General features: G+C 42.1%; 1 protein-coding gene across 1 annotated transcript; it reads right to left on the reverse strand.

Moving 5' to 3' along the window:
• Positions 1–46: 46 nt before the first annotated feature.
• DBX2 (developing brain homeobox 2) lies at positions 47–26,794 on the reverse strand. Its single transcript, XM_080600899.1, has 4 exons — positions 26,226–26,794; positions 13,864–13,959; positions 8,955–9,142; positions 47–6,589 (listed from the first exon to the last, which is right to left on the reverse strand). The coding sequence occupies exons 1-4, from the start codon at positions 26,560–26,562 to the stop codon at positions 6,272–6,274; spliced, it is 939 nt and encodes a 312-aa protein (XP_080457025.1). The 5' UTR covers positions 26,563–26,794; the 3' UTR covers positions 47–6,271.
• Between the last annotated feature and the right edge of the window lie 786 nt (positions 26,795–27,580).

A 27,580-nucleotide genomic window follows, 5' to 3' on the forward strand; every position in this document is an offset into this window, starting at 1 on the left:
GGGCTCTGTAAGGAAGCAACACCGCCAAAGGAGTGGAAGGGACAGGCCAGAGGGATGACGGCCCCACCCCTCCAGCAGCCTCAGGCCGAGGCCTCCCTTCCCTGCCCTCCAAGCCACTGCCCAGGCTGAAGGCCCTGGTACTCCAGTGTCTTGTCCTGCTCCCCAGGCACCATTTGTCCTCCTGACGGACCTTCAGGAGGCCCACAAGACCTGCAGCAGGCCCTGGGGGAGCCTGGGGGAGGGCATGGAAAGGAAGCACAAAGGGCAGGGTGAGGCTGGGGGCGGCGGTGTGGTGCCCGGCACCTGGCCTTGCTTCCCCCAGAGAGAATGGCCACACCTTGGAGCCTAGATGGAGCGTTATCTCTGGATATGGGGTGCTTCTGTCTCTCCTGGAGGGGGGTGCAGTGGTGTCATTCCCAAGCCCCAGGGCTGCGCACACTACACCCTTTAAAAAGAAGCATTTTCTTGGTTTCTAGTGTGAGTTGTGAGGTGATTTGGTGAGGACCAGGAAAATTAACTGCACATGCTACTGGGTACTTCCATAGCTGGGAGATGTGCCAGTGGTTGCAGTTTACTGCCAGGTGGAAAACATTTTACAAATGAAGCAGAGCCTAAAAATGACAATAGCACATCAGAAAAAAAAAAAATAGAATCAGTCTTCTCTGGTAAGTTTGCAGACAACACCAAGTTAGGTGCGTGTGTTGATCTGCTGGAGGGTAGGAAGGCTCTGCAGGAGGATCTGGATAGGCTGGAGCGATGGGCTGAGGCCAGCTGTATGAGGTTCAACAAGGCCAAGTGCCAGGTCCTTCACCTGGGGCGCAAAAACCCCAAGCAGCGCTACAGGCTGGGAGATGAGTGGTTAGAAAGCTGCCTGGCAGAAAAGGACCTGGGAGTAGTGGTTGATAGTTGGCTGAATATGAGCCAGCCGTGTGCTCAGGTGGCCAAGAAGGCCAACAGCATCCTGGCTTGTATAAGAAACAGTGTGACCAGCAGGGCTAGGGAAGTGATTGTCCCCCTGTACTCGGCTCTGGTGAGGCCGCACCTCGAGTACTGTGTTCAGTTTTGGGCCCCTCGCTACAAGAAGGACATCGAGGTGCTCGAGAGAGTCCAGAGAAGGGCAACGAAGCTGGTGAGGGGTCTGGAGAACAAGTCTTATGAGGAGAGGCTGAGGGAGCTGGGATTGTTCAGCCTGGAGAAGAGAAGGCTCAGGGGCGACCTTATCGCACTCTACAGGTACCTTAAAGGAGGCTGTAGCGAGGTAGGGGTTGGTCTATTCTCCCACGTGCCTAGTGACAGGACAAGGGGGAATGGGTGACAGGACAAGGGGGAATGGGCTAAAGTTGTGCCAGGGGAGGTTTAGGTTGGATATTAGGAGGAACTTCTTTACTGAAAGGGTTGTTAGGCATTGGAATGGGCTGCCCAGGGAAGTGGTTCAGTCACCATCCCTTGAGGTCTTTAAAAGACATTTAGATGTGGAGCTTAGTGATATGGTTTAGTGGAGGACTTGTTAGTGTTAGGTCAGAGATTGGATTGGGTGATCTTGGAGGTCTCTTCCAACCTAGACGATTCTGTGATTCTGTGGATGATACACATTAACTTTCAGCTACCTCATACCTCCCTCAAATGTTGACATGCAAACAAAAAAAAGGACATGGAGAATGAAGAATTCCTCAAAGGTTGGGTGTTTATCTAAAGCTAGATGTTTGTATACTTGGGTGAACGCTGGAGGCTCACTATCGAATGAGGCAACAGCCTTGTGCTGTCCCCATCCACTATGCCCAGCTTTATTGCTTACAATTGCAGCCAGTATCGCCAGGAAACCAAGCTGCTATGGGAGCTGCAGATAACTGAGGTGCAACACCGGGAGCATCTCAGCACCAGGTTGACCTACCTCAGCTTGTCTTACCCAGCGGCAGTCTCCAAGCACATACCATGGAAGCACGGTCATCGAAGACTTCCGTAGTCAACGGCAACTTGGTCCACTTAGGCTGTGAACCTGTCTCTGCAGGGGCCTTTTGGTCTCTCATGGCTCACAATGAACTCTGAAGTTAAATGGGCCCTAATTTCTCTCCGGGCCTTTCTTTGGGTTGTGGCTTTACAGCTAACTTGCTTTCAATTGGTTTGTCTTCCTTTCTAGTCTGCGAAGATCATAATGGTCTTGTTGGTAGAGGGTGCTGAAGCAAGGGAAGGCACTTAATTTATGTCAGGCTTTTGACTGTGGGACATATATTCATCGGGGGAGCTGTGTGGCTACAGTGATGGCAACTGGTATTTAAAACCCAGTACTAGTAAATCACAGCAGATAAAACAAATGTGATGTATTAGGGCAGCTGAGGAGTGACACTTGACCACTGTATTGTTGTTCTGACACTGAAGGTAGTAATGCAGTTTTGTGCCTTAAAGCAGTCCTGTTCTGCTAAGCAGACCGTCACAATTCCCGTTTGGCAGGGAATCAATAAAAACAAGACAACTTTTCAAAAACTGTTTTATACAGTAAATGTGTACAACCCCAGTGTAAGTGCTGGCACAGGTGTGGCCAGCAAATCCAGCTTTTAGCAGAGTTATCTGAAGCCCACGGAGGGCTTGCCTCTCAATTTCAAAATCCAGCAGCAGTTCAAATGCAATCAAATGGGATTGCGGCTGTGCCTGAGGTAGACTGGCATCATCCGCCACTCATTTGTGATTTCTCTTATAAAAATAGACCAAGAGCCATAAGTGGAAATTGGCACCTCCTTGTGAGGTACCAGAGAAGTTCCTTGGAGTGCCTGACCCCAAGAACAGATTTTCAAGAGCTGCCTTCAGACCCATCTGGAGAATCTCCAACAGGTGGGTGAGAAAAGCCTCTCCTGTTCCTCAGGATGCTCCATGGTGCAGCAGGAGCCCTACATCAGCAGCACGGCCTAAGGTCGCCTGAGTCTGCTGCTCTGCTAACCAAGGGAGCAATGAGTCTCAGCCCTTTCCCCCTTTCCCTGTTGCATTCTATAATACATGAGCATTGAGAAGTTGCCGGAACAAATATCGAGGTGCCCAGCCTAACTATCTGCATTGTTTAGAGCCTCTGAAGAGCTGTTTTTTATTGCAGTTGACAATTTGAGGTACCTAAACTCTACCAAGCCCTAGGATCCCAACAAGCGTCCTTCACAATATTCACAACACAGGAAATACCTGATATCCCAAAACCATACCACAAAGCCACCCACCAGGTCTTGTCTTTGAAGTCAAAGTGGTATGTTCCTGGGTTTAGCTGTGAGATGCCATCGGTATCTGTTACATCACTCTGTAATAACAAGCCAGATGCATTCTGTGCCATGCACCCCTGCAATGTGCCTGTCATGAAGTACTTCAAACACCCACTGGGGATTTTATGTGGAATCGGTGTTCTCTTTGTTCTTTTAGAAATAGTGTTTATCTGAAGAAAACATATGCGTATTACTCAGTCCTTCACGCAAGAAGACTGGCACTGTAAGTCTCTCAAATTTCCTGTGTTCACAAGGAGTCCTATTTCTCATTTATCAAGGTTTTGTGGGATGGACTGAAGGGAAATTCTTTAAACAGCTTAAAAAGAGAGGAGTCAAGGTGGTATATGTTATGGGCTAAATCCACTTCAAATAACTGAATCAGACTCTTTTACGCATAATTCAAAATTCACAGGTGTATTTCTTAGGTTTTGAGAACAGTTTGATAAGCATTTACAAGTAAGGAATAGTTTATCTGGCATATAGAAACTTTATTCTAGCTGCGGAATAAGAATTCTAGGAGGAGGTGTTAGAGATCTGGAGGGCCGTAAAGTGGTGTAAGTTTTAGTAGCTATGGTGAAACCAGAACTTGCTCAATTGAAAACACGTATGACATTCCAACTGTGAAACCAATTCTGCATGAGCTGCGCTTGATCTTTGCCTCAGTGAGATGTTCTTCACATGCGATCTGCTTAGCACATCACCTTGGAGCTGTGACAGCACTTCCCAGCCAGTGCTTGCAACATCATCAGCTGAAAGAATTTCACAGGGAGTGCTCTGGATCCTGTCTCCCCTGTCCATAAGGCAGAGTCAGTCCTAACACTGACACTCGATTGATTCGTGGGAAGAGAATATGAGCAGCTGTGAAGACTCCGTTTCCCTGAAAGGTGAGATGGGGAAACAAATTGCCCCCGCCACACACCAATTTCCCCCACTATGGGAAGCACAGCTACCTCCACTTGATCATTTGAGGTCAGTTTGGAAATATCTGCATGCCTGTCATTCTAGGCAGACACTAGTCAATGCCATTCATAAGACTCTCACCCACTAACACTTGTCGTGAACTACTCAAACAGGGCAGGACACCATGATTTCCACAGGAAAATTGGAAGGCAAATTCATCCCCATGAGAAGGCAATCAGTCCGTCCATCCCTAAAGGTTTCAGGCAGAGTATGAGTGAGTTTCTAGGATTTCTATTGCAAGACAGGAATAAACTTCTGGCATTACTGAAAAGCCTATAACACATGGCATACTAAATGGGTCCAAGTGCCCTCTGAGGGGAAGTATCTAGGCAGCTTATGTTAATGAGGGTTTGGAAGTAGAGGGTGAGATGATTTCTAATTTTTTTGGAATTTTGTTTTTTCTTTAAAATAGTGCAAGACCAGGACTGCACAGCTGAGCACTTGGAGGGCACGCCACGCCCAAAGTGGGATACAAAACTCATCTGATCATGCATGTGGTTTAATGATACAAGCTTTGTCACGGCAATCATAAGGTTTTTAGCTGTAAATGTAGCTAAAGGTCACCTCTCAGATACTCCATCGTAACAACGGGACTCCTAGATCACCCTCCCCAGGTAAAACATTAAATATCAATTGTATGTTTTTCTTCTGGAAGATATACAATACAGTTCTAAAACCTCTGGAGCTCAAAGGCAAGAATAATTACAGACGTTCAGGGCGTGCATGATGAGGAAAGCCAGCCTAGATTATCATAATCATCTCCTTTGGCTACAAAATGTATCAATCTGACAGAAATGAAATAGTCCTTATAAAGTCAAAACGTTCTCCAAAATGTTCTGCCTGTAGGATAAAATACCTTTAGTTTTTATTCTCAACAAATACATTCATAAACGTATGATTAAAAAACCAAAAACAAACAAAAAACCTTTTCTGCTCTCATTTTGAGCTATAAAGCCTTGCAAGTGAATAAAAATCAATCCTTGAATTCAGAGGGTGATTACCTTAATGTGGATGAAGCAAAAAAATCATTTCAAGTAAAGCAGTTTTAATGATATTTTTTCAGGCTTCTTGTATTACACAGAATGCTGTCCTGTCTTTGATACATATGTATATTTATGTGTACCTCTTGGCATGAATTTGAGGAGGAGTAAGTGAGGAATGAGATTACTACAGCATGCCATCTCTTTAGGTACTTCACTGAGGGAGGCTCTAGTGGCAGTTTTTCCAGTTATAGCACTGCTGCTTAGTCCGTTTGGGCTGTAATTCTGCATATGGCCATCACAATTTTGAAATACAGAACAGATTACAAGAGATTGCACTTACAGTCTGACAAAGCCACTGAAATTGAGTTGAAAATGCTGTAAGTTTCATCCACAGGATAAAAGAAAGGAGTTAGTGAATTGCTTTTCCCAGTATGCATTCAAATCAAATCGTTTTAAACACAGTCCATTTATTGTGTGGGTTGGTTGGTTGTCTTTTAGTATTGGATACTTTACTACGGTTACCAGCTGATGTGTGCCTGTGCTATTTAGAACTAGCTGGATACTGATATAGGGGAGGACAGATGGAGGAAACATACTAAAAATTACATACTAGACATTTGTCTGATATGAACTTACTGTGTCATTTAATCAGTTTCAAAAAGAACCCAAAGCAACTTACTATCTTCAAGGAACCAGGGTTGTTATACACAAAAGAAATTACTTGGTCTGAATGCAGTGAGAGATAAAAGAGATTCTCTATCAGTGTGTTTTAATGAATATCTGTATACAGTGCAGATGTAGAAATCAGAGCCAAACTTCAGCATCATGCTCTTCACTTCATTTTACTTACCATCAGTTCCTATTCCACTTTTAAGGTCAGTAAAAGACTGGAAAAGACACAAGAAAAGGCTGAGTATTGAAAAGCATTTCTTAAATCATTAGTTGTTTGTCATTTTAATGGTGTTAGACTTTAGCAAATTTATGAGGCATAAACTAGTTAGCTTTACAGTGTCCAAATATTGTTAGTCTTAGAAGACCTCTTATTTGAAGCCCATGTTCTCCACTCGATTTACAAACTGCCCCTATATTTTAAGCTGATGATGTAACTGCCTTATTTGCAGTGTCTTGGTCAGGATACAAATACAGTGGGCTCTGCGATGAATTTGCTCTTGGAGGTGGTTGTGTACTAGCCAGTCTTTCAGAATTTCCTGGAGACTTCTCCTTCCACCTTGGACTTGCCTGCTCCTGAGACACTTCCCACACAGAGGGGCATGGGGAGGTAAAATTCATGGTGGATTGTGAGAGGTAGTTCTCCTGAAGACCTTCTTGGAGGCACCTGTTTGAAAGCACTTCTTTTTCTTTGGAGTTTCGCCACTTCATCCTTCGATTCTGAAACCAAATTTTCACCTGTTGGCAAGTAAATGAGAGTTTATTAGCATTCTTTTCATTAAACAACATTGCGTTTATAAGTTTTTTTTCCTTCCATCCCCTTAGTTTCATGCTCCTTTCCTATTCGATGTTACAGTAGATCAGTCAAGCTGACTGACTGACATTAACTGAGGATTTTTCCCTTTCCTATTTATTACAGCTGAGCCAAATACTCTCTGTGACTTTCCCTACCTCAAGCAGGTGATTATTTGGCTTGTACTAGAAAGATGACAGCTAGGGACAGTGCAATTTCTTATAGCACCATCTTCCTAGACTGATAAGGATTCTCAGAGTAAATTAGCATTGTCATTAATAAAACTAAGTGATAGTACTGGCAATGTGAAACTTCCTTTTTAAAAGAGCCTCCAAGAGTTAAGACCGTCCCATTCACAAACATAGCTTGGCCATATAGCTTCAAAATGTGTGTTATATGACACAGAAGTTAGGATTTAAAGACATTTTGTCCGTCTAACTACAGTTCTCCAGGAGTTACCTAGAACCATGTGCTTTTGAGACAAAACCTATATTTCAAAAACTTTGAGTCACAAAGCTTGGGCATTCAAAATGCATTCATGAAATGCTGGGAAAAGCTTAGGAAATACACACCTGGGAAGTGTTACAATAAGAGAAGAAATGGGTGTGTGTAGGGGGGGAACCAAGCAGATTATTCAGGTTATATTCTTTTTTCTCTTAAATATTTGCATGAAGTTTCTTCTAGGATATAGAAGGGGATATACTTCCAAAGGTCTGAGAATCATCACCTTAGCTGCATAACCAGCAGAACCAGAAGAACTAACCTTCATGGGAACTACTCTTCCTTTTATAAGAAGAAAAAAAAAAAAAGACATGGGTATCATCTGGTCTATCATTATCATAAAATAATTTTCCTGTAATGGTAGCTATGGTAGCTGTTATCTGTGTCTCACTCCGTTATTTTTTATTCCCCACTGCTCTCCTGAATATCAAGAACATGGAAGAAAAGATCAACAAAAATAGTGGTAATATTAGGAATTTGACTATATACTAGGAAATTTTTAGGCAGCTCACTGGTGAGTGCAATTGCACATTTTCATTGAAATGAAATTGTTTATCCTGCAGAGATTACAGCTTTGTTCATGCTCTGCTTCTTTTTTTGTTTATAGTTGGTGTGCTTGAGATGGAGTCATTCAGGTTGCAAGGAACCACAAGATCTAACGTTCCATGCAAAGTAAAGCCAACTGCAAAGTTGGATTAAATTGTTCGGGGCCTTGTCAAGTTCTGAAAACCTCCAAGATAAAAATGATGAAAGCCATCACCATTCCCAGCCTTTTGTGCTCACCAGACAGCTTCTGCCATACGTATCTTAAGAACTTTCACTCCTGCTGGGTGCAAAGAAATAAAATTGTACTGTCACTCACTTTCTCTCAGCTGTATGCTGGAGACCCATGTCCTCTCTACCATCTTCAGAATCCCACCTGCCATTGGCTAAAATGCTGATTTTCTGCTCTAAAACCCTCACAAACATTTTTTTTTCAGTTTCTTTCAGGTTTTGTGCTCTTCAAGCCAGGCATTTTTTTTTTTTTTTCCTATATTTGCAGCTAGGTCAGGCTCCTGAGATTCTAGATGGGGCTACCACCTCTCAGCACCATCATTAGCATATTTGTTTAGTTAGAACAACTCATAGGAGGTGTTAAATCTTCAGCTAAACTCTGAAGTCCTACAGTAGACCAACGCACAGTCACGTGAAGAAAAAAAAAAAACTTAAAATGTGAATTGGTAAGTAAAATTGGAGCCTTTTATAAGGCCGCTCTGCAGATTTTTTCTTCTAGAGTTTCTCTGAGCTCTGAAGAGCTCTTTTCTTGCACAGCTAGGTTTGTTTCTGTAGGGTGGTTCCCCTCCTTGGGACAGAATGGTGCTATCCCTCTTGGGACAGCATTGGCAAGTGCTGTTGACTGTTTTGTCACCAGCTGTTCATCTGTGGGTGCAAAGGGTGCTCACAGGAATGAAGGAAGGCTCCATGCTGTGTTTTTTTACCTGGCAGCAGGATGGAGCACAGTTCCCTACTCCAAAGCCCCTGATGAGGCTGTGTCAAACAGCAAATGGGTGTTGGAAATGATGCTGAGGTCATGTTTCTCTCATTTATGTGAAAACAGAGCAATCAACTTTTGATTGTACACCTTCAGGAAATAAACCAGGAACTTGGTCAAGCATTCTTTGGTTAAAAGTGCCATTGATTTACTGAGGTCTTTGCTCAGGGAAGGAGCTTGGGGCTGGCCCAACGCTGTTCAATTTTCCTCTTTCAAAGCCATTTTAAAGATTTTTCTTCAAAAGGACAGAAAGTCATGGGTGTTCTGTCATTCCTTACCTGAGACTCCTTTAGACCCAGGTTAATGGCCAGTTTCTTCCTGTCTGTTTTACTGATATACTTCTGCTTCTGAAACATTTTCTCCAAAGCTTTCCTCTGGTCTTCAGAAAAGACAGCTCTTCGTAATATACCTCTCCGGGCTTTGGAGTTAGACTCCTGGGTCAGAAGAGGCAGGACACTTTCCTCTCCTAGTGGAAATAGATGTGAATTTCACACAGTATCTAACACATATTAGAAAAATATTCAGTGCTGTTCATTATAATGCTAGCAGACTACTGTGCCACTTTTGATTTGTTGGTGTTATAAGTGTGTCGTAATGCTTCAGTCGTGTTCATTAAGGGTGAAATTCTCACTTGGATCTAGAGGTGTTGTCAGTGGTCAAAAGTCTCCCTTTGACATGGTAAAAAGTAAATCAGATGAGTTCATACAGGAATATTAACACAGGGCCCATGCTACTGTAAAATCCAAGTACAGTCAGGGAGAAACTTCTCCGCTTTCCTTTGCACATTTTCCTTATTGAGTAACCTGCAGTAAGTTTTCCTAGGAGTTTATTTTCTCCTTCTGTGAGATGCCGAACCAGATAAAAAGTGGTCTGTGTTACTGACTCAAAGAAACTAAATAGGCTTTCTTAAGTTTTGTTTACTAATGAAAGGCTTTCAGAGTGAAGTATTTCTCAGAAAATCTATGGCCATTCACTTGCTTATTCTAGAAACCACAACAATTTCTTTACTGCAGGATTTGGGGAGTACTTGGCCTTATTCCTGTCAGCCTGGCTGCTAATCCTTTGCCATCCCATAGCAAGTTCTGGTAGGGCATTTTTCAATGAATCCCATCATATCCCCTTGATCTATGCCTAGAGGGGACCCTACCCTAGAAAACAGCCTTGAATTTGGTGGACAGAACTGCAGTGGAGAAATAGAAGTGTTTACATCGTCCTTTCATTGGCCTCACAAAGAGCACAGAAAAAAAACAAATTCGGATAAATCTCTCACCTTCCTCATGCCCAGTAAAGCCCAAATCCCTAGTACTTTGCAATGCTCCCTCTCCCACAGAAGGATGTGGTGTAGTGGGAGTGGTCCTGGTGAGGCTCGGTATGCCTCCAGCAGTCCCAGCTTCCCCAAATGCTCCCAAACCCAGGGAGCAGTACCAGAGGCTAGGCGAATAGGGCCTGTCACCAAGCATCAGATGTGATAATTGCACGGAACACTTCCAAGCAGTCCAGGAAAGAGTTGCCCTTTGATTCAGAAACGCATGCCATGGCTGTAAAGCCAAAGACACCTATGATCTTTCTGTGAGAGGGCAGACACAAAGGTGGCTTTGGTTTGTATTATGCGCAATTTGGACTCTAAAGGTACAAGCTGTCCTGTTGATGACACCTCCCCACGTACACACCAAGACTGCTGTCCCAGTTTAGAGTTACAGCAGCTGCAAAGGGGTGTTGCAGTTCAATTTGTGACAAGGATTTCCATGTCAAAAGCCAATTGCAAAATTCTCTTCTAAAGTATATTTTCTAAAACATTGTACCCTTCTTTCATGAAAAAAGTCTATTTTAGTCAACTGTATAGGCAGTGGGGCAGAATTAAATACATTTGTTCACTAGATACAGTGATCTTGAAAATACTGATCAAATCCAGATGCAGCTTTCACAAGTTGTTCCTTGGGGCTACACCACCTTTCAACTTTGGTTTATTATACATAAATACACATGGGCATGTGTATCTTTAAACACTCATGGAGAAACAAACACATGGACACCGAGAGTATTGTACAACTGTGTATGTATGACAATGAGGAATTAGAGTGTCTATGTTTGTCTTGTAAAGTTGACTAGGTACTTTTGTGGTGTGTGTTTGACTGGTTTGATATTACATTACACACATTACCCCTGTATCTTGCCTCCCACTGCGACCAGCAGAGGAAGAATATTAGAAGCTGAGCAAATATACAGTGATCTTTCCCCAAAATACATTGCCACTGTCAAGCACTACTGTTTAGGCACCACTGCACTTAGTATTTTCTACTAGACATGCCTTGCTTGAATTTTTCTACATCTTAAAAACCCATCTTTATATTTGTTCCCTATAATAGCCTGTGGCAAAAAGTAATTATTTTGATTTAAAATGTTACAGTATAAAGAAGTTTAAATGGATACAAATGTATTTCAATTTTCAAAATGATATTTGGGACCTGATACAAAAATCATAACCTACTGATTACTGTCCTGATATTTATCACACAGTGACACAGTCAGACTCCCTGCAAACCAAAATAAACTATCTACAGCACAAACGTCAAAATGTCACGATGGAGGTTTGTGTAAAGGGCAAGCTGGGTTCATATTTCCCTGAGGAGTGCATAGCCCCCATGTGCCCCCCCACCAAGATCTGATCCTGCTCACGAAGCTGGGGGCAAACACAAGCCCTTCTTCCTCAGTCGTGTTTTCTGTCCTTCTTGCTGGAGTTTGCAGAATTCAGGTACCTTTTTCCAGAGCCTCCCAGTAGTTTCTGATGAATCGTCAGCAATTCCCGAGTCTACTGGAAGCTACAGTCTGATGGTGGAGGAGCTGCTACTTTCTCTCATCCTTACCACGGAATGAGAGATACCAGTGAGGGAAGAAGCTTAACAGGGCTGGTCCGTGACTCCCAGGCGGAGTTCCACAATGGAGTTGTCAGCCAGGGACACAGGATGCCAGATTATGTGACCCCTTAAAATTTGTCTTGCCTGGCTGGTTGTTAACAGTCAATCAGCAAAGAAACAACCTCCTGCCAGAGCACTGAGGCACCAATTAATTCCTATAGAGGCAGTATGTAGGGTACAGCTTAACACCTGCATTAGGCTAATGTAATAGTGAAGAGTGATTCAGTAGATTCCGTGAAGACTAAGGCACAGTATGTGACTGATTTTAAAAGCCCAACTGAACAAAATTTAATCATGAGCAGAACACTCATAAGCAGCAGAAAACAACCTCTGGGTCATCATTGGGTCAAAAATGATGATCCCCACTCGTGTTTGGGATAATGAATACTCATCCTCAATTGACTAGCCTAGATGATTTTTTTAAGAATGCCTCATATTCCAAAATGCATTCTGACTCTGCACTCAAAAATTACACTTCAGTTGGTGGGTTGAAAGATTTTTTAGTATGTGGGGATAGGCAGTTGTTCATTCATTACAACAATTCTATCAGAACGAAGCAAGTCAGTTTGCAACCTGTTGCACTGAACATGCATCAAAAGGTTTAGTGCTCTTTTGACATAAATGCAAATCTGTTACCATTTCCTATGTTGCTGGTTTGATTTTTGTTTTTGTTTTGTGTGTGTGTGTGTTTTTTTAAGGCTTTCCTTTGTGTCCGAATATATAGTGATAAATGTCCCCTTAATCTGTGGAACAATCTTCATTTGCCTTCATGGCAGAGACCACCTTGAAGGAGCAAGTAAAAGCTTTAGTCATGGTTTCCATTTTTTCATTTGAACTCAATACATTCTAGTTAAATGGACAATTAATAGGTCACTTCCAAAATAGTAGTGTATCACTCCTGGTTAATAAACAATCCCCACAGTTGATAATGGGCCTATGTATTCAGCAAGTCCCTGTATACACTCAGCTCATCCACTAAATCCCTTTTCAGGTAGACAGGGTTATATGGGAAGATGAGCTAGAATGAGTCTATAAAAGTCAGTTTCATTCACTGCTTTATTTTTCAGTCAAGTGCTTTAAATGGTGTCCAGAAAATCTCTTGGAATGTGAGACAGGAGAAAAGACTGGCACATAGAGTATTGCTTTATGGCCATACAAAAGGGCAACTGACCCTTGCCCAGGCCTTTTCAATGTGAAATGGTTCCTAAAGTTCATCTGCACAGTGAAAAATTGTGGTGAGGTCGCGTGTGGATGAGTAAAGTGAAAGTGGTGATTGGTCATGGTGCTGTCAGCCATTGTGGGAGAGCCGGGGCCATGTAAAACGCTCTGTGGGAAAGTGTCGGCCCCCTAAAGAGGTGCTCAGAAACTTGCAGCTCATTAAACTGCCAGCATTTGCTGCCTCACTTGTCAAGAATCATTCAACTTAGCAACTGCCCTTCTGAAACGTTCATAAAACACATGCACATAGCCAGGAAGGGTTTGAATGCAACTGTGATAAAAAAGTATATGCTAGAGCACTCATGAACTCTAATTTCCATTTGGATTTGACAAAGGATTTGTGCTTTTTCTCCATTTTGAAGGACGAGGAAATGCCTCTTCTGTTTGTGTTCCTGAGCCATAAACATGTACAATCAGAATATATATTCTTACACCATGGCGTGCAAACTTCACAGTCAAGGTTAAATTTAGATTTGGATTAAATGGAAATGCATTCCAGGTCTTAATCCTGGGTGTAAAGTGCATACTGTCCAAAATTCTCTTCAAAATGTGTCTTCACATTTTTACATTATAATTCAAAAAAGAAAAAAAAATTAAACGTGCATGCATTTGAATGCTACAACAAGAATGATTGTTTTATATAAATAATGCTAGGGCTTCCGGAATCATAATTTATCCCTAACAGACATTAAAATGCAGCATCCATTTTATGATCTTTCAGCTTTTTTCTTTTCTTATTTGCAAACGTTTGTTGACACAGATTTTTAAAAGAGTTACTGATTTTTAAAGAATCTTTTCTACCAAACTGAAAACAAGGAGATTTCCTAGGTTAGCGCTGTCTGGGTGTCTCAATGCCATTAGAAATCTCTCACAATTGCTCAGTGTACTTAAGTTTGATAAATCTTTGGAAACCTTCTGAATAGGATTGCTGTGATTTTACTAAGGAATTAGCTGCTGCCATTGCATCACCAATTAGTTTTCCAGAACACATTAAATCCTGCTGCTTTGGTTTACAGAATAACTCAAGCATTACTGATGAAGCATAAAAACTTACTTGGAAAAGCAGTGGGGGATGCAGGGTGCTGACAGGACCCACCGCAGCATGCTGAGTAGAATGGCGGGGCTCGGAGAAAAAAGTGTTTGGAAAGAGCTGCAGAGAAAGCATAGATCTAATTGATTATCCATTGAGCTTAGGTGAAATTCATAACAACAGTCCTCCAAAAAGTCAGTGTGTAAAGTCCTGCCCCACAAGCTCTTTTTCCTTTTTTTCTAGATGGTGATATTTCTAACGCAAACAATGATAAGCCAAGTAATTGCTCTTTAATTTTAAGAAGACTAGTTTATATGTATCATTTAAATATAATATGGAAAACAATTTATTTATTATAAGAATGAAACTCTGAAGATGTGAGATTTACTTCTGTAATTGCTATAATTATTTTTCTTCTAAATATTAGGATTGAACATGTTGTTTAAATAATGCATTGTCGAATTAATTAGTATAATACATCTGAGAAAGTTACTTCAAATAACTCTAGTAGGCATAATACCTTAAAAAAAAAAAATCTAAAAATGAATCCTGACTGTTCTGCTTGTACTCAAGTGCTGTTATTAGTACTCAAACCACTAATGACTTCCATAACTGAGGAACCTTTATGAATAAAATATTTAAAATGCAATGACACAATCCAGGCACAGACTACAGGACCTGATTCTGCTATCCTGATGTTGAACTCAATCTTGCTGGGAAAGTGCTCTAAGTTTAAATAAACCGCTTGCTAAAGGAGGCGCTGCTTAATACAATAAAAATTGCTAAATGGTCCCATAAAATTAGGTAATATTTGGTAACATTTCTATAGATTTTTTGAACAAATACATCAGAAGTCTCTTTATGTTTAAAAAGTTATCACAAATCTTCAAAAATTCTTCATTATCAAATAATTCCTTACATTTTTTTCTATAAGGCTCATGGGGTTTTTCATTCATCTTAATTATTTTTTAATTTCTCTCATATTAGTCAACTATGAAACGTGGATTTTTTTTTGTTGTTTTGAAAATAGATACATCATGCTTGCTAGAATTGTACGTGATCAGCATCTATGTCACTTTCCTCTCTTGGTTTAGGCTGAAAATAAACAGCTCTACACTCTGCACTGTAGTTTGTCTAAGTATCCATAATTAATCAGATTAATTACAAGAGTAATTGCATACCTAGATAAAAAAATAAGAAATCAATAATCAGGAAGAAATATAAATAAATGTATATAAGCAGAGTTCATTTTTAAATTTTTTTTCCAACTGAAATTAAAAAGAAATATGACACAAAATGAGATTCCTGAATACATACTAGGGCATCTTAGTAAGTTTTCTGATGTTCAGATCTGCTGTCTTCCAAAGCAATAAAATATTGCTGTAGAAGCCTTAATCTGAACATTTTGAAAATATGTACCTCTTTTTATCTGAATTCATACAAGGTAGGTGAAAATTTCTTTAATTTGACAGGTGTTTTATTACTGCAGCTTATCATCAACACTTTGCTGTTTCTAATGAAATATAAATATACTCCAAGAGGAACTAATTGCCTATATCTGAGGTGCATGCTTGCAAAACATTTACAAAAAGGAATGATTTATGCCAGGCATTAGTATTCTAAAGCTTCTCTTTCACATGAGACCAGCAAATATGGCACTGTGTCCTAAGGAGCATTAAAGAGCCAAGAAAGTGCAGCTAAATTTTATCTGTCTTATGTATCCAAGGGGCTTCAATGCAGCTGGAGCAGTACAGAAGTTGGAAAGGATTTGACTGTAACTGAAGAAGCACAGAGATGGAGAAAGAAAAGACCTACCAGATAATCTCAGCCATCCTCCTGAACACAAGAGCTTGTTCTTTACAACAATTTTTATCTGCTGCTAATGTTTTATCTACTACAGTTTGGAAACTCCCAAGGGAAGGGCTTTTCCTCCCTTTCTTGGCAGCCACATTCTATGTGCCATTATCAAGCTTCCCTTACAGTAAGGTAAAATTCTTTCTAAAATTTCACTTCTAAAAATACAACTTACCACACAAAAGGTACCACACTAAGTTTCTTCGCGTCCCTTCCACATGTATCAAATATTCCTTGACTGCTATAATGCCCTATTCACCTTAATCACAGCTTGAGCATTTTATTCATGTAATATGATTTTTGTTATGTTGGCCTGTCCCTGATTTTCCCTTTTATGGTTTCTTAATTCTCTCCAGTTCCGTGCTCTTTTTTGGTAATCTGGCATTCATCATGATGTGTGATACAGCCACAAGATATCTGGATAAACCAGAACTGAATAAGCTATTGCTTCAGATAGGTAGCATAGTCCTGCACATAAAGATAGAGAAATAGGAAAGGATAGGTTTTCTCCATTTACTAAATTTCTCGACAAATAAGCTACAAGCACAAAGGCCAAGAAATGGATCAGTGTCAAAACTTAAAATGTACATTTTGCTTAAGAAAACCTCAAACTAGCCACACACTTCCATGAATATTGCTGGCAATGATTTAGTGCACTAGCACAGCACAGTGATGCAAACAGGAGAGATCTCCAAGAAAAGATCTGCTGCAGTCAAAAGAAATCATCCTTCTGTCGTTCCTGGCCATTTTGCTTAATTCACTCAACTGTTTTTTTCTGCATGCATGGCACATATCCCTCCAAGGGAGAACGTTTGTTTAAGTAATAAGATGCAGATACCTTATATGAAGGTATCTCTGAACGAAGTGGTTCCTGAGACTGTTTCTCAAGATAGGTTTATTCTGGATCCTATGGAATTACCAATAGCATTATGTCTCTCTAAACCATACAACCCAATGTGTATGTCTAGTTTCTAAACCTCTTTAATATGCTCCAACTACACTGATGCACAAGTGAATTGTAGGTCGGGTCTATCAACCTGTATCTTCAGATCATGTCTACTGAGGCAGCTGCACTCAAAGCAAAGTGTAGGAGTTACGCAGAGTTGCATCACTAAAGAATCTGGCACAACACAGGGATACTCGACTCTACCGTGGGAGCCCTGTGTAGAGAAAAATGTTAATGCTTCACCCTAACACATAGGGAGAGTATTGCCTACGTTTCCATCTTCTGGTCACATATATCATGGCCACTCTACCACTATTTGTTGTTTGAGCAATCTAAAGCAAACATTTTTTGCTGTTCACACGAGCCTCAAAATTGGGAAATGTCAGAATATTAGTTCTGTATTTATTGGTCAGAATGAAGTGTACAGTAACAAAAAAGTAGCTTTCACTTCAAGCTACGTGGACTAAACATGGGCTAAATCCTAATAATTCACATCCAAGATACCTAATTCTTCTGCTGCTTGGCATTCTCATTTCATAAAAACGGACACAGTACGGAACTAAGCATTTCACAAGAGTGAGACTTTACAGGTTTAGCTTCACAGATGCATGAAAATGAAACATCAGAGTATGGTATAAGTGCCTTTTGGCACTCCAAAAATTGTACTATACGCTTAAAAAGAAAATTTATTGGATCATAAATTAAAAAGGATGAAACACCTAAAATGAAATCAGTAATTTCTTTTTATATTTTCACACAAGAGAAGTTCTTTTAACACTGTTGCTGCATGCAAAATTTTGGTAATAATGTTCATTTACTTTCAGCTTTCTGAATTCAAAGCCTTTTCCCAACAGACAATCAAATGATACTGAACATGCAAATGGAATTCGAGATCATCCAGTGCTAAAACTCAGAAATTAGTTCAGACACTGACATTTTAAAACATACTGCCCACTCTGAAGATATTCTAAATTCAAAAACTTTGCCATCCAAAAGCCGTGCCAATAATGGGCAATAATGGCAGATTTTCCTTCTAACTACTCAGCATTTTGACAGGAAGGTTCCCAAGTCCAATCCAGTTGAAATGGATATGTAATTTTAAAATAGCATATTATTAAAATTATGCTATTAAAATAGCATATTATTAAAGACATTGTTTGCTTTTCCTAATCCTACCATTGTGAAATGACTTGGGAAATAGCGTAGGCCATTAGCCAAGAGGCAGATGACAAATGGTTATTGAGGAAAAGCAAACCTACGGTAAACTTCAGGTATTACCTACACAGGCCTCCTTCACTGCACATGTTGGTTGTTGTAGTGTTTTTTATAGCTAACTGATTAAAATGTTGTATAGTCTTGTGACAAGAGCAAAAACACCTCCAAAGAGTTACTCAGAGAGCCAGCTAACATGCAACAGCAAGCACAGGAATAAAGACAGAGTTCAAGCTGTGTGAACACAGCCCTTACATTCTCCAGGTATTGCTAAGCCCTCGTGAACTGCTCTCCCCATTGATGCCCAGGCAGGAAAATAAAAAATATCGTTAAAATAATCTCATTTCATCTGAGAAACCTGGATGAAGTGGGTACAAGTCAACTGCAATTTCCCACATCCATCCATTCTTGGCAATGACTTAGGCTCTTGCACAGCTGCAGGAAAGCTGCATGTCTTGAAGAGCTCCCCGCAACTGATCTAGCAGCGGCTGCACCAGGCTGGTGGTCCAGCTGAGCCACACGGCACCATTTCTGCTCCTGAACCACAAGCCACGGGCCTCTGGGTGAACCACGGCTCAGACTCCTGCAGTTACTGTGTTCAGTGTGGTGCTTCAGCAGCAGTTGTGCAGCCCCAAGCATTTCCCAGCTGGTGGGGAGCCCCTGGCCACGAGAAGGAAGCAACAGCTGCTGCCATCTCCCACCAAAGGCGGTCACCACCACAAGGACGTGGCAAAACTGACTGCAAGAACTTGTGGTACAGCATCCCTCAGAGCTGGCTTTCCTGCTCTCCTAGCATCACTGTCTATTTGTTTGCATTCATTCCTGTAAAACAACAGCATGAATGCCCTGGTCCAGCCCAAAGGGCACACCAGAGTGACATACGCAGATCAGTTTTAAAACCCCAGCAAACATTCACAGAAATGGTTTTGTAGTTCCAAAAACATATTTTGAAATCCTGCACAAGCAGCCGATGTGAGAAGCAGGGTTGCATTTTTTAATGGGTCTCAATGGGGCTTTCAAAAATGACCAGAATAGTTACTCCAGAAAAGCTATGTCATCTAAAAGGGCTTCAAATATGCTAACAGCATGATTATCTTTTCCTTACATCTACAGCAACGTTGTGGATGTCAGAGTCCCACCGAAGATTAGCTCAGATCACATGAATCACTGTTGGTTTTCAGAGGCACCATCTGCATGTCCTTTCATCAGGGCACGCCTTGCTGTGCATGTATGCTTGGTTTGTTTCTCTGCCTGAGGAAACTAGGGTGCCTCAGGCTGGCGACAATGCATGGTCAGACTCTGGTGTACACTTCACCACTGGGACAACCCAAAGCAACATCCAAACCCCACACCGCTTGCCAAAGACTACATGGCTCTCCTGGTGTCAGCAAGAAAGGCTGCTTCCACCTCCACCATACCTTGTACCTATTGAGAAGAAGGATGGGGATCTGGAAAGCTGTGGGTTTACCAGCTTTGTCTCCTGCTCTGGCCTTCCGCTTCAAGAAACCCATGTGCTAGCATGTCCCCAGCACATTTTGCATACCAGTTCTTGTAAAAAAATCTTTTCTCACTCTCAGTTAAATATTTTAAGGGCATTACTGTCACTTCTCTGTCGAAAAGTTTGGCGTGCTGTCTAAGCTCCTTGTCTCTGGAATAGTCTCCTGAATAGTCAATCAGAAGAGATAATCAGCTCTATATAATGACTCATCACCTTAAAATAGCTACCTAAGAAGGCAAGTTGTGTCATCCTCTGGAGGTGTCTCTGTATTGACTGTGGATTAGACAAGGTATTTAGACAACTAGATTAGACAAGACACCTATTTTTTTAAGCAGCTGAAGTAAGGTGGCATTCTCACTATCCTTCATGGGTAACGTCAAAAGAATACAAATTCTCTGCGTAGCCATAAAGAGGCAGGAAAAAATGATAAATTTCAGCCATAAAGGCACTATAGTTATTTTCTTTGATTTTCAAAATATTTCAGAAATAATTTCCTCAAACAAGGTGAAATTAGGGTCACACGCTGTAATAGGGCAGTTCACTGTTTTTTTTTTGTTGCAGCCCTACTTCCAAATCTTACCATTGGCCAAAATGCACCATTTCTTTCACTAGTATGCCCTGAGTACCTAAAAATTCCTACCTGAGCCAGTCTTTACTTGCCGCATTACTGCCAGTTCCAAGCAGCCAAAAGTCTCCAGATTGGCCAGATGTTGATAGAATGAAAAAATAACAAGTGGTGAATTCTGCATTTTTTTTTAACACATAAGCTTTTTAGTCCTTCTACATTTGTACAAGGAAATACTTCTTTAAGTTGAAATCCAAGATATTCATACAGTCACAAGATTCCAGCAGCAGGGCCTTCAGCAAACACCACCAAATTGTCCAATATCCATGCAGATGAGATAAACTCATCAACAGACATACACAGTACCTCAACAGAATTATGGGCTGTAACTTCAGAAAAAGGCAGCCTCTCACAGGAAATTTTTGTGAGCTTTTCAGCACAAAGCGAAGGCCACTTCTTCTCCAACATGATGACTTACCTCAAAGAAACACAGCCTAGGTTACTGAAAATATTTACGTGCCTAACTTTATAAGGATCTGGGTTTATGGATCTGATATTTGAAACAGCCTCCTATTGCTTTATGTACCTGAACTTGCTTTCATTTTGAAAAGATTACATTCTGAATTCTTTTATGGGTTATGATTGACCACAGAAGTATTGCTTAGAAAAATTAAGAGTAGGGATTGGTTTGCAGAGCTGAATTAAACAAGAGTTTCTGTGGAAGACCTTTGCTGGGCAACGGAGGCAGGGAATTTGCCTTCCAAAATGATGGGGAACTTAGGAATGCAAAATAGCACAGCACAATGAAGCCTGAAATCTGCACTCACGCAGAGAACTTGCCTGATAAGATTAATCCTTATCACTTCCATCTGTTTTATATAAACATGAATATGCTACGAGATTTCAGAAGACCTCATTCTGCAGCATAAAGTGCATTTTACAGAAAGAAATTTGCTAACTGTAGGCATGATTAATTCCACAGTTTCCCCTCAGCAAATTGCTTTTCTACAGACCTCCAACATTGTTCTCCCTAGTGCTGCTCTGAGATCTTCTGGCAGTGCTTAAACCTCACTAAGGACCAAATTCTGGAGCCTCTTCCTTTCTCAGAGGCAGCGCACCCTGTGCCACCAGCGGAGATGGCACTGCCCAGTGCTGATACTGCCTGCCTGAAAGCAGGAAAAGATGCTACACTGGGGGAAATCAGTTTATGATTTCTGATACTTACAGAAACTTCTCTGTCTCCAATCTCCAATCCTGTTGGAGACTTGATTGTTAAAACAATGAAGGAATCTCAATGCTCCTGGCAGTCAGGACATAAAAGAACATGCCAAATAGATCTCTCCACCCCAAAGGAGCCCCAAACAAAACAGAAATCTTGAGACCTGTTAGTCAACAACTTGTTGACTAAGTGAAGATGGCAAGTCCCCACAGCTAGTGCAAACTTAGAAGGAGCAGAGCTCTGCCTTTACTTTTAGTGAAAGTTGGAGCATTATGTGCTGCTCAGGGACACAGTCTGACAGCCGGTTGGCTTTAAATCAGTAATTAATAAGCATTTTTTCACTGGGGACATCCAACATAAAGGAAAAAAATCTCCTGGTTGTCATAAAGAAACACTAGAGATTCTACTAAAAGCTGGAAGTAAAGTATGTTGGTTAAAACAAGCATTCCAGGGAACAATTACTGTCATCACACTGTGGGAAAAAAACGACGCTGGTCTAAAGAGTCAGCCAGCAGAGGAAGACTTGGTTTTACTTCCCTGCAATGCTCTCAGTTTTCTGTTTTACCTTAGGCAAGCTGTTTCCTTTTGCTCCAGCTCCTCCTCTAAGCAGCAGAGGTCTCTCCTATCTCACCAGCACGTTGCGATGCTAAAGGCATTAAAATGTACTCAAAAAAAGTACTCAAAAGTTAGAGAAACAGAAGCCGTATCCATATCACAGAATGGATCTTTATTACTCTAAGTCCGGTTTATGTTTATATTTGCTCCAATTCCTTTCTTTTGTGTTATATGTAAAGTACCATATTCTATTTGGTGTTCTGATGCTTTAGGAAAAAATCCTGTAAGATTAATTTTTCAGCAAGTTTTGCAATGGAAGTATCTCACTGTTATGTTTGTTTTATTTGTTTCATTGTGCTTTTCAGTTTCTTTTCTCTGTTAATCTATCAAAACACCAACATTAAAGCAGAAAGACGGATTCTTGCCATGTACATACTAGTGAGAAAATTCAGGACGTAAAACAATTACTGTTTTCCCTCCAAGGCAAATTACTTGAGAAAAACAAAGATTTTCAGAAAATAATTTCAGGTAGCAACGTAACTGGGTACTTCTCACTGAGGCCACTCTGACCTGGTGCCAACCAGTACTTGGGGAAACCGAGTCACGAGGGAAGATGTGGAATGGACCTCTTTAAAGTCTGTGCTACAACAGGCTGCATCTCATCACCCTCCAGATAATTCTCCTATGTCAGAAAATGCTGAAGAAAACTGCCAAGTCTTTTAATTTATTCAGATGGTAATGACAGCATTGGAGCACAAGGAGAAGGACTAAATCCAAGATCAGCAAGCAGAAATTGAAGACCTCTTCCCTACCTAGAGTCCATTAGTTTGCTCAGAAGCTTTATCTTAGGCTTCCCTCACCCTTTCACGGTCAGAGTAAGTATAAACTGCATAGCTGTAACACGTTTCACTGGGAAGTGCTGCTTTACAACAGTGAGATTTTTAAATGTTTCTACCCAGAAAGAACACGCTCCAGGTGTCCAGTGCTTAAAAAGCAGAACCAGATTCTGGTTTGGTTTATATAGTCATGGCTGCAAATCCGCAGTGCAGAAGGCAGAAGCACAAAGCAGAGACACGATTTCACCTCTATTTTATCAAAGAAAAAGATCCTGAAAGGGAAGAAGCAGGCCCACAGCACATGGGTTAGGAGAAATTCAGTTCAGTTGGACAGAAACGTAGTGCTTAACACATCTGCTGAAGCTGGTGGGCCCAGTTCAGCCTTCCAGCACCAACGCTGGGGCTTGAGAGCAAGGTGCAAGAAAGCCTGCAGGAATCCGAAGATGGTATAAACCAACACACCATTGCAGAAGATACGCAAGTTTTACGTCTAACACCACTTCCTTCTGCTTTTGCTTCCTAAATTCTGGATGCTTGTTCATGTGGTTGTACTCTTAAGTCAAAATACTATAAATTTTAAAAACCCATAATTTGATTACATTTCATCTGTAAGTATCATTACAATGCTGGAAAGTGATTTTAATATTTACAGAGAGCATAAAGATACTTCTTTTCAAGAGTTCTTTCACTCTTTAGATGATGTATCTTATGGTGTAATACTTTGTGTGTATTTGTTCAATTTTTCCTTTAGGATAATTTTGGAGGAGAACTCAAACTACATAACCAGATATACACTTGGATGATAAAACTAAAACAGCTTAAACCTGTAAATAATGTGTGTGGAAAATTGCTGATAAAACTCTGGGGCTAAAGAGCTACAAAGGGAAAGGCTGCCATGACCAGACATCACAGATCGAGTCCCACCCCAGCCCATCTCTGCTGCAGACATGGACGAGAGTTTTCCAACTGACAGAAAAAATACCGGATTTTCATTCTTTAGCATTTTTACAGAGTGTTAAAAGGTATTCTAAAATGGAGCGCTTTGTTCATGTCTTTCCTTGATAGGTGCTGTGGGTACGTGTCGGTTTTGGAAATATGAAACGGCTCCGTTTATTCAGTTCGGTCCCTGTTGTGATTTCAGATGCTTTGGTTTCTGAAGGCTTTTGTGGCCTCACCAGAACTTTGGAGCACATGAGCAATACGGATTACTTATCCTGCTAATTTTGATAGTTTTCAGTACCCTTTTCTGCAGATTTTTTTTTCTTCTAAAAACCTTGTATTATGCACAGCTAGTTTGTTGGAGCATTTTTAGTCCCTACACAATATGTAAAGACTTGCTAGTTCAGAAAGATTAAAAACAAATTTACTTTATTATGTTCAGCAGTCTTACTAAAGACTCAGACCATGATTTTCCAAAAAATTACGTAGTTTAGGGAGTCTAAACAGGAATGCATTTATTCCTCCAAAAAACCTACAAATATCAGTGCATACTCGCAAAAAAGCATCAATTTGAAAACCTTGCCTAGTACAAATTCCTTAGTTAAAAATAAATAAAATAAAATAAATAAATAAACTCTGATAAAGTCGTTTGTCCTATCATAGCATAAGCAGGAAACTACAGCCTGACCATGCAAGCCTTACTCAGAAATGCCAGCGTCCAGCGTGTGAACAGTTCCCCTGGAGTATGCCTATGCTGGAGAGAAGAGACTCCTTAGAAACCACAAAATCTGGCTCAGCAGGACAGTTTTGATCTAACTTGTACTTATGAGAGTTCAGAATCCTAAGAGCACTCATCACTTTAAGACCGGTAAGTCAGATCAGCATCTATATATTCCTGCTAGAAACGATTCATCTTTGTTGTGCATCTTCTACACTAGCAGGAGACTTTTTCCTGAGTGCATAATGCATGAGGAAACCTAGCATTTCTCACTGCCCAAACGTTAGGGCCTGGTGCTTTAGCCCAGAGTTCCCTTTGAACTCCCTGGGAGTTGTGGGATCACAAGAAAGGTAGGATTGGACCCCAAATCACTAGGAAGACCTGACCTTGCAATGTTTTGCTAAGTTCATGTGTACCACTGTAGACTGATCAAAGAAAACTAATTCTGGAAGAAAGCATTTGAAAAACTCTGCATTTGGTAACTTCTATAATACTTAGAAAAAGTTTACCTGTAGTGATGAGTGCTGGGAAATATGCTGTATCCCCTTTTATGTGTGCTTTGTGCATAGAAAAGCAGTATTTTCTCTAGAACTTTAAAATATATATATATATGCACCTAATTCCAGAAAGACTAAATTTATCCTGGATCCTGACCTGGTCTACACTTGGCTAATATAATCACGTACTTAAATAACTGAAATGCTTAAGATATGCTTACATCACTGGGGTCTGGAACATTTAGAAATGCTAATGTACGTTGATTTGACTCTCTCCTGCCTTACCTTAAAGTACATTATGACAAATAGCCCCCAGAAAAAATGCTTTGGATTTTGCAGAACAGCTTGTAGGATTTAATTAAAGTAAAATTACACTTGGAAAAAAAAAAAAAGTGTTAATAATTCTGGTTCTAAAACGAGCCTTTTGGTTTCACATCTTAAAGCCTTAGTTCAATAACTATGCTCCTGTTTGCCTTATTTTCATTTTAAGTACCTTTAAAATTGAATGATCATACAAGAAAATTCTGAAAACACCACAGAAGGCTGATATATGATAACAGAAAGGCAAAATACACATGGTGAGTCTAATGTTGAATTTTATGAATTAACTTTTAATTCAACTTCAGATAGTTCTGTGACTGACAGAAATGCTCATTCCTAAAAATGCTTCAAAACACTGTTTTTATTCAAACAAAATATATGTAGCACGTTAGGAAATAAAACTTGTTTTGTAGAAAATGTTTCAAAGCGACTAACTCAGCTCACAGGAGGCCTGTCTGGTGGAGAAGCACAGTCCCCACACGCCAAGCCGTGGGCAGAGCGGGTTGCCAGAGAATGGGCAAAACCTGCAGAAGTGGCAAATTCTTCATGTAGATTCATCACCTAATAAAAAGCACTGACTTTTATTTTTACACCGAATCGAATCGCTAATTATAGGTCGTTTATGTAGCTGTAAAGGTATTTTTCTGAGATATTGAGGTATTTTTTTTTTTGGTTTGGGGGGGCGGGTTGACTGGTTGGGGTTTTTTGAGGTTTGGTTATTTTTGGGAGGGCAGGGTGCATATTGTCCCTCCTGGTCTTGTCAAAACTTACAGAAAATTGCCTGCTTCTCTTGATTTAATTTCCCGTTTTCGAGGAAAACCTCGCACCCCTTCCCCTGTTTCCCCGTTCCGGGGACACCCGCGCTGAGGAGAGCTCCGGCTCTCCTGCCCCTGCAGCCTCTAAGACCGCGTCTGCTCGCGGGGAGGCTCCTGAATCGCCTCAGCCTCCCAAGAAGCTACCAGACCTGCAAGAACCGTGATTAGCAGCAATTAAAAGCACTCCTCAGCAGCCCAACGCCCTGCCTCGCTTACTACGCCCGCAGGTGCGCAGGCCCGCCAAGTGTAAAGCCGCCGTCGGCGGAGGCAGCCCCGAGGCGAGGCGAGAGCCTCCGCCGGGCTCCGGGCAGCGCTCCCCGCTTCCCCCCGTGAGGTTTCTGGACGCGGAGCCGCCCCCGGGGCTCTCCCCGCCGCCTCCCCGGGGGCCCGCGGGCAGGGGCCGGCGCTCACCTGTGGCCGCCGGCGGGAAGACGCCGCCTCTGTCCGCCGCCGGAGCCCGCGCTGGCAGGCGGCCGCCGTCCGCCGCCGAGGGGTTAAGCACTTGAAAAGCCCACCGTGTCGGGAAGGGACCCCCCGAGGGGCTGATTTGTTCCGCCGCGGGGCACAGCTTGAGGGGGACGGGGCTGGCAGGGAGGGGACGGAGCTGGGCAGGGCTCTGCGGCGCCCCGGCCCGCAGCAAGTTCTCGATGAGGAAACTTTTGCCCAGGTTGCCGAAGCCCGGCGCCGCCGGCAGGTTGAGGAGAGCCGAGGAGCCCACCAGGTCCCAGTACAGGGCGCTGGGCAGCATAGCGAGGGCTGCCCGCCCCAGCCCAGCCCAGCCCGGCCGCCGCGGCCCCTCACCGGGCCGGGACGGGGCTGCGGGCTGTGGGGGCCGGGAGGGCTGAGGGGAGCGGAGCGCCGGCTGGAGGCACGCCGCGCCTCTCCGCCGGGCTGGAAGGTGTGTCCAAGCGCATTCATTATGTCAGCCGGGCTGGGGAGTGAGTGATGGACGCGGCCAACAATGCCGCCTCGCCCCGCAGCCCCCCGGGGACGGGGGCTGGGCGGGGAGCGGAGCGGTGGCTGCCCCCTGCTACCCGCCCGCCGCCATGTCGGGAGCCCGGGGGCGCCCTTCAGGGGCGCCCCCGGGCTCCCGACATGGCGGCGGGTCCGCGCCTCACGGCCGGGCGGGCTACACCTGTGCTGAGAGGAGGGAAGGGGAGCGGGGCCCCGGCCTCAGGCGGGGGAAGGTGGCCGTGGTGCTGACCGGCGAGGTCACGCCGACCTAATGATCTCATGAGGTAATAGGAAGATAGTCATTAGCTCACTCCCTCTGGGCATTTTTACTTGCCTTTTTTTTTAACCGCCCCCTCCCAGCCCCCACTGGATTTTTAACATTTGTCTCAATAAATCTGATTAAGATCAGCGTGGTGCTGTTAATCATGTTTTCGCTAAGATGTGGGGTGATGCTTTCTGTAGGCATAAACATTCCTTGGCAGTGGTGGCTATGTTTCTACTTGGGTATATTCTTTTTATTTATTTTCTTAAAAACCATATAACACAGCAGATATGTATCATTTTCCAGTTAAAATACACAGAAAGCTAAAACTGGATGTTCTTCCCAAGCACCTGGAAGTGTCTCCTTGTTCTGCAGAGAAATCTTTTTATTTCAGACAGGTGTTGACCAGTCTCTTCTCAAGAGTATTCCCTGCAAAATCCTCTGGAGCAGGTGTGTCCCTTATTACTGTAGGGATAATCCCCAGTTGTGGCCTTGGACGTTGTAATGAGTAGTTATAGCTACAAACAGCTGGAGAAGTGGAATCATCAGT

The sequence above is a fragment of the Anser brachyrhynchus genome (genome assembly GCF_964034855.1).
Source record: "Anser brachyrhynchus genome assembly, chromosome: 1".
NCBI lineage: Eukaryota > Metazoa > Chordata > Aves > Anseriformes > Anatidae > Anser > Anser brachyrhynchus.

Excerpts from the sequence above, each read along its gene's own strand:
- DBX2 (XM_080600899.1), bottom strand. The coding sequence starts at position 26,562 with ATGCTGCCCAGCGCCCTGTACTGGGACCTGGTGGGCTCCTCGGCTCTC. Across the intron at positions 9,143-13,863 it reads ATCCCCCACTGCTTTTCCAA|GAGAGGAAAGTGTCCTGCCT; the intron begins GTAAGTTTTTAT and ends TATTTCCACTAG. Across the intron at positions 6,590-8,954 it reads TGGGTCTAAAGGAGTCTCAG|GTGAAAATTTGGTTTCAGAA; the intron begins GTAAGGAATGAC and ends ACTTGCCAACAG.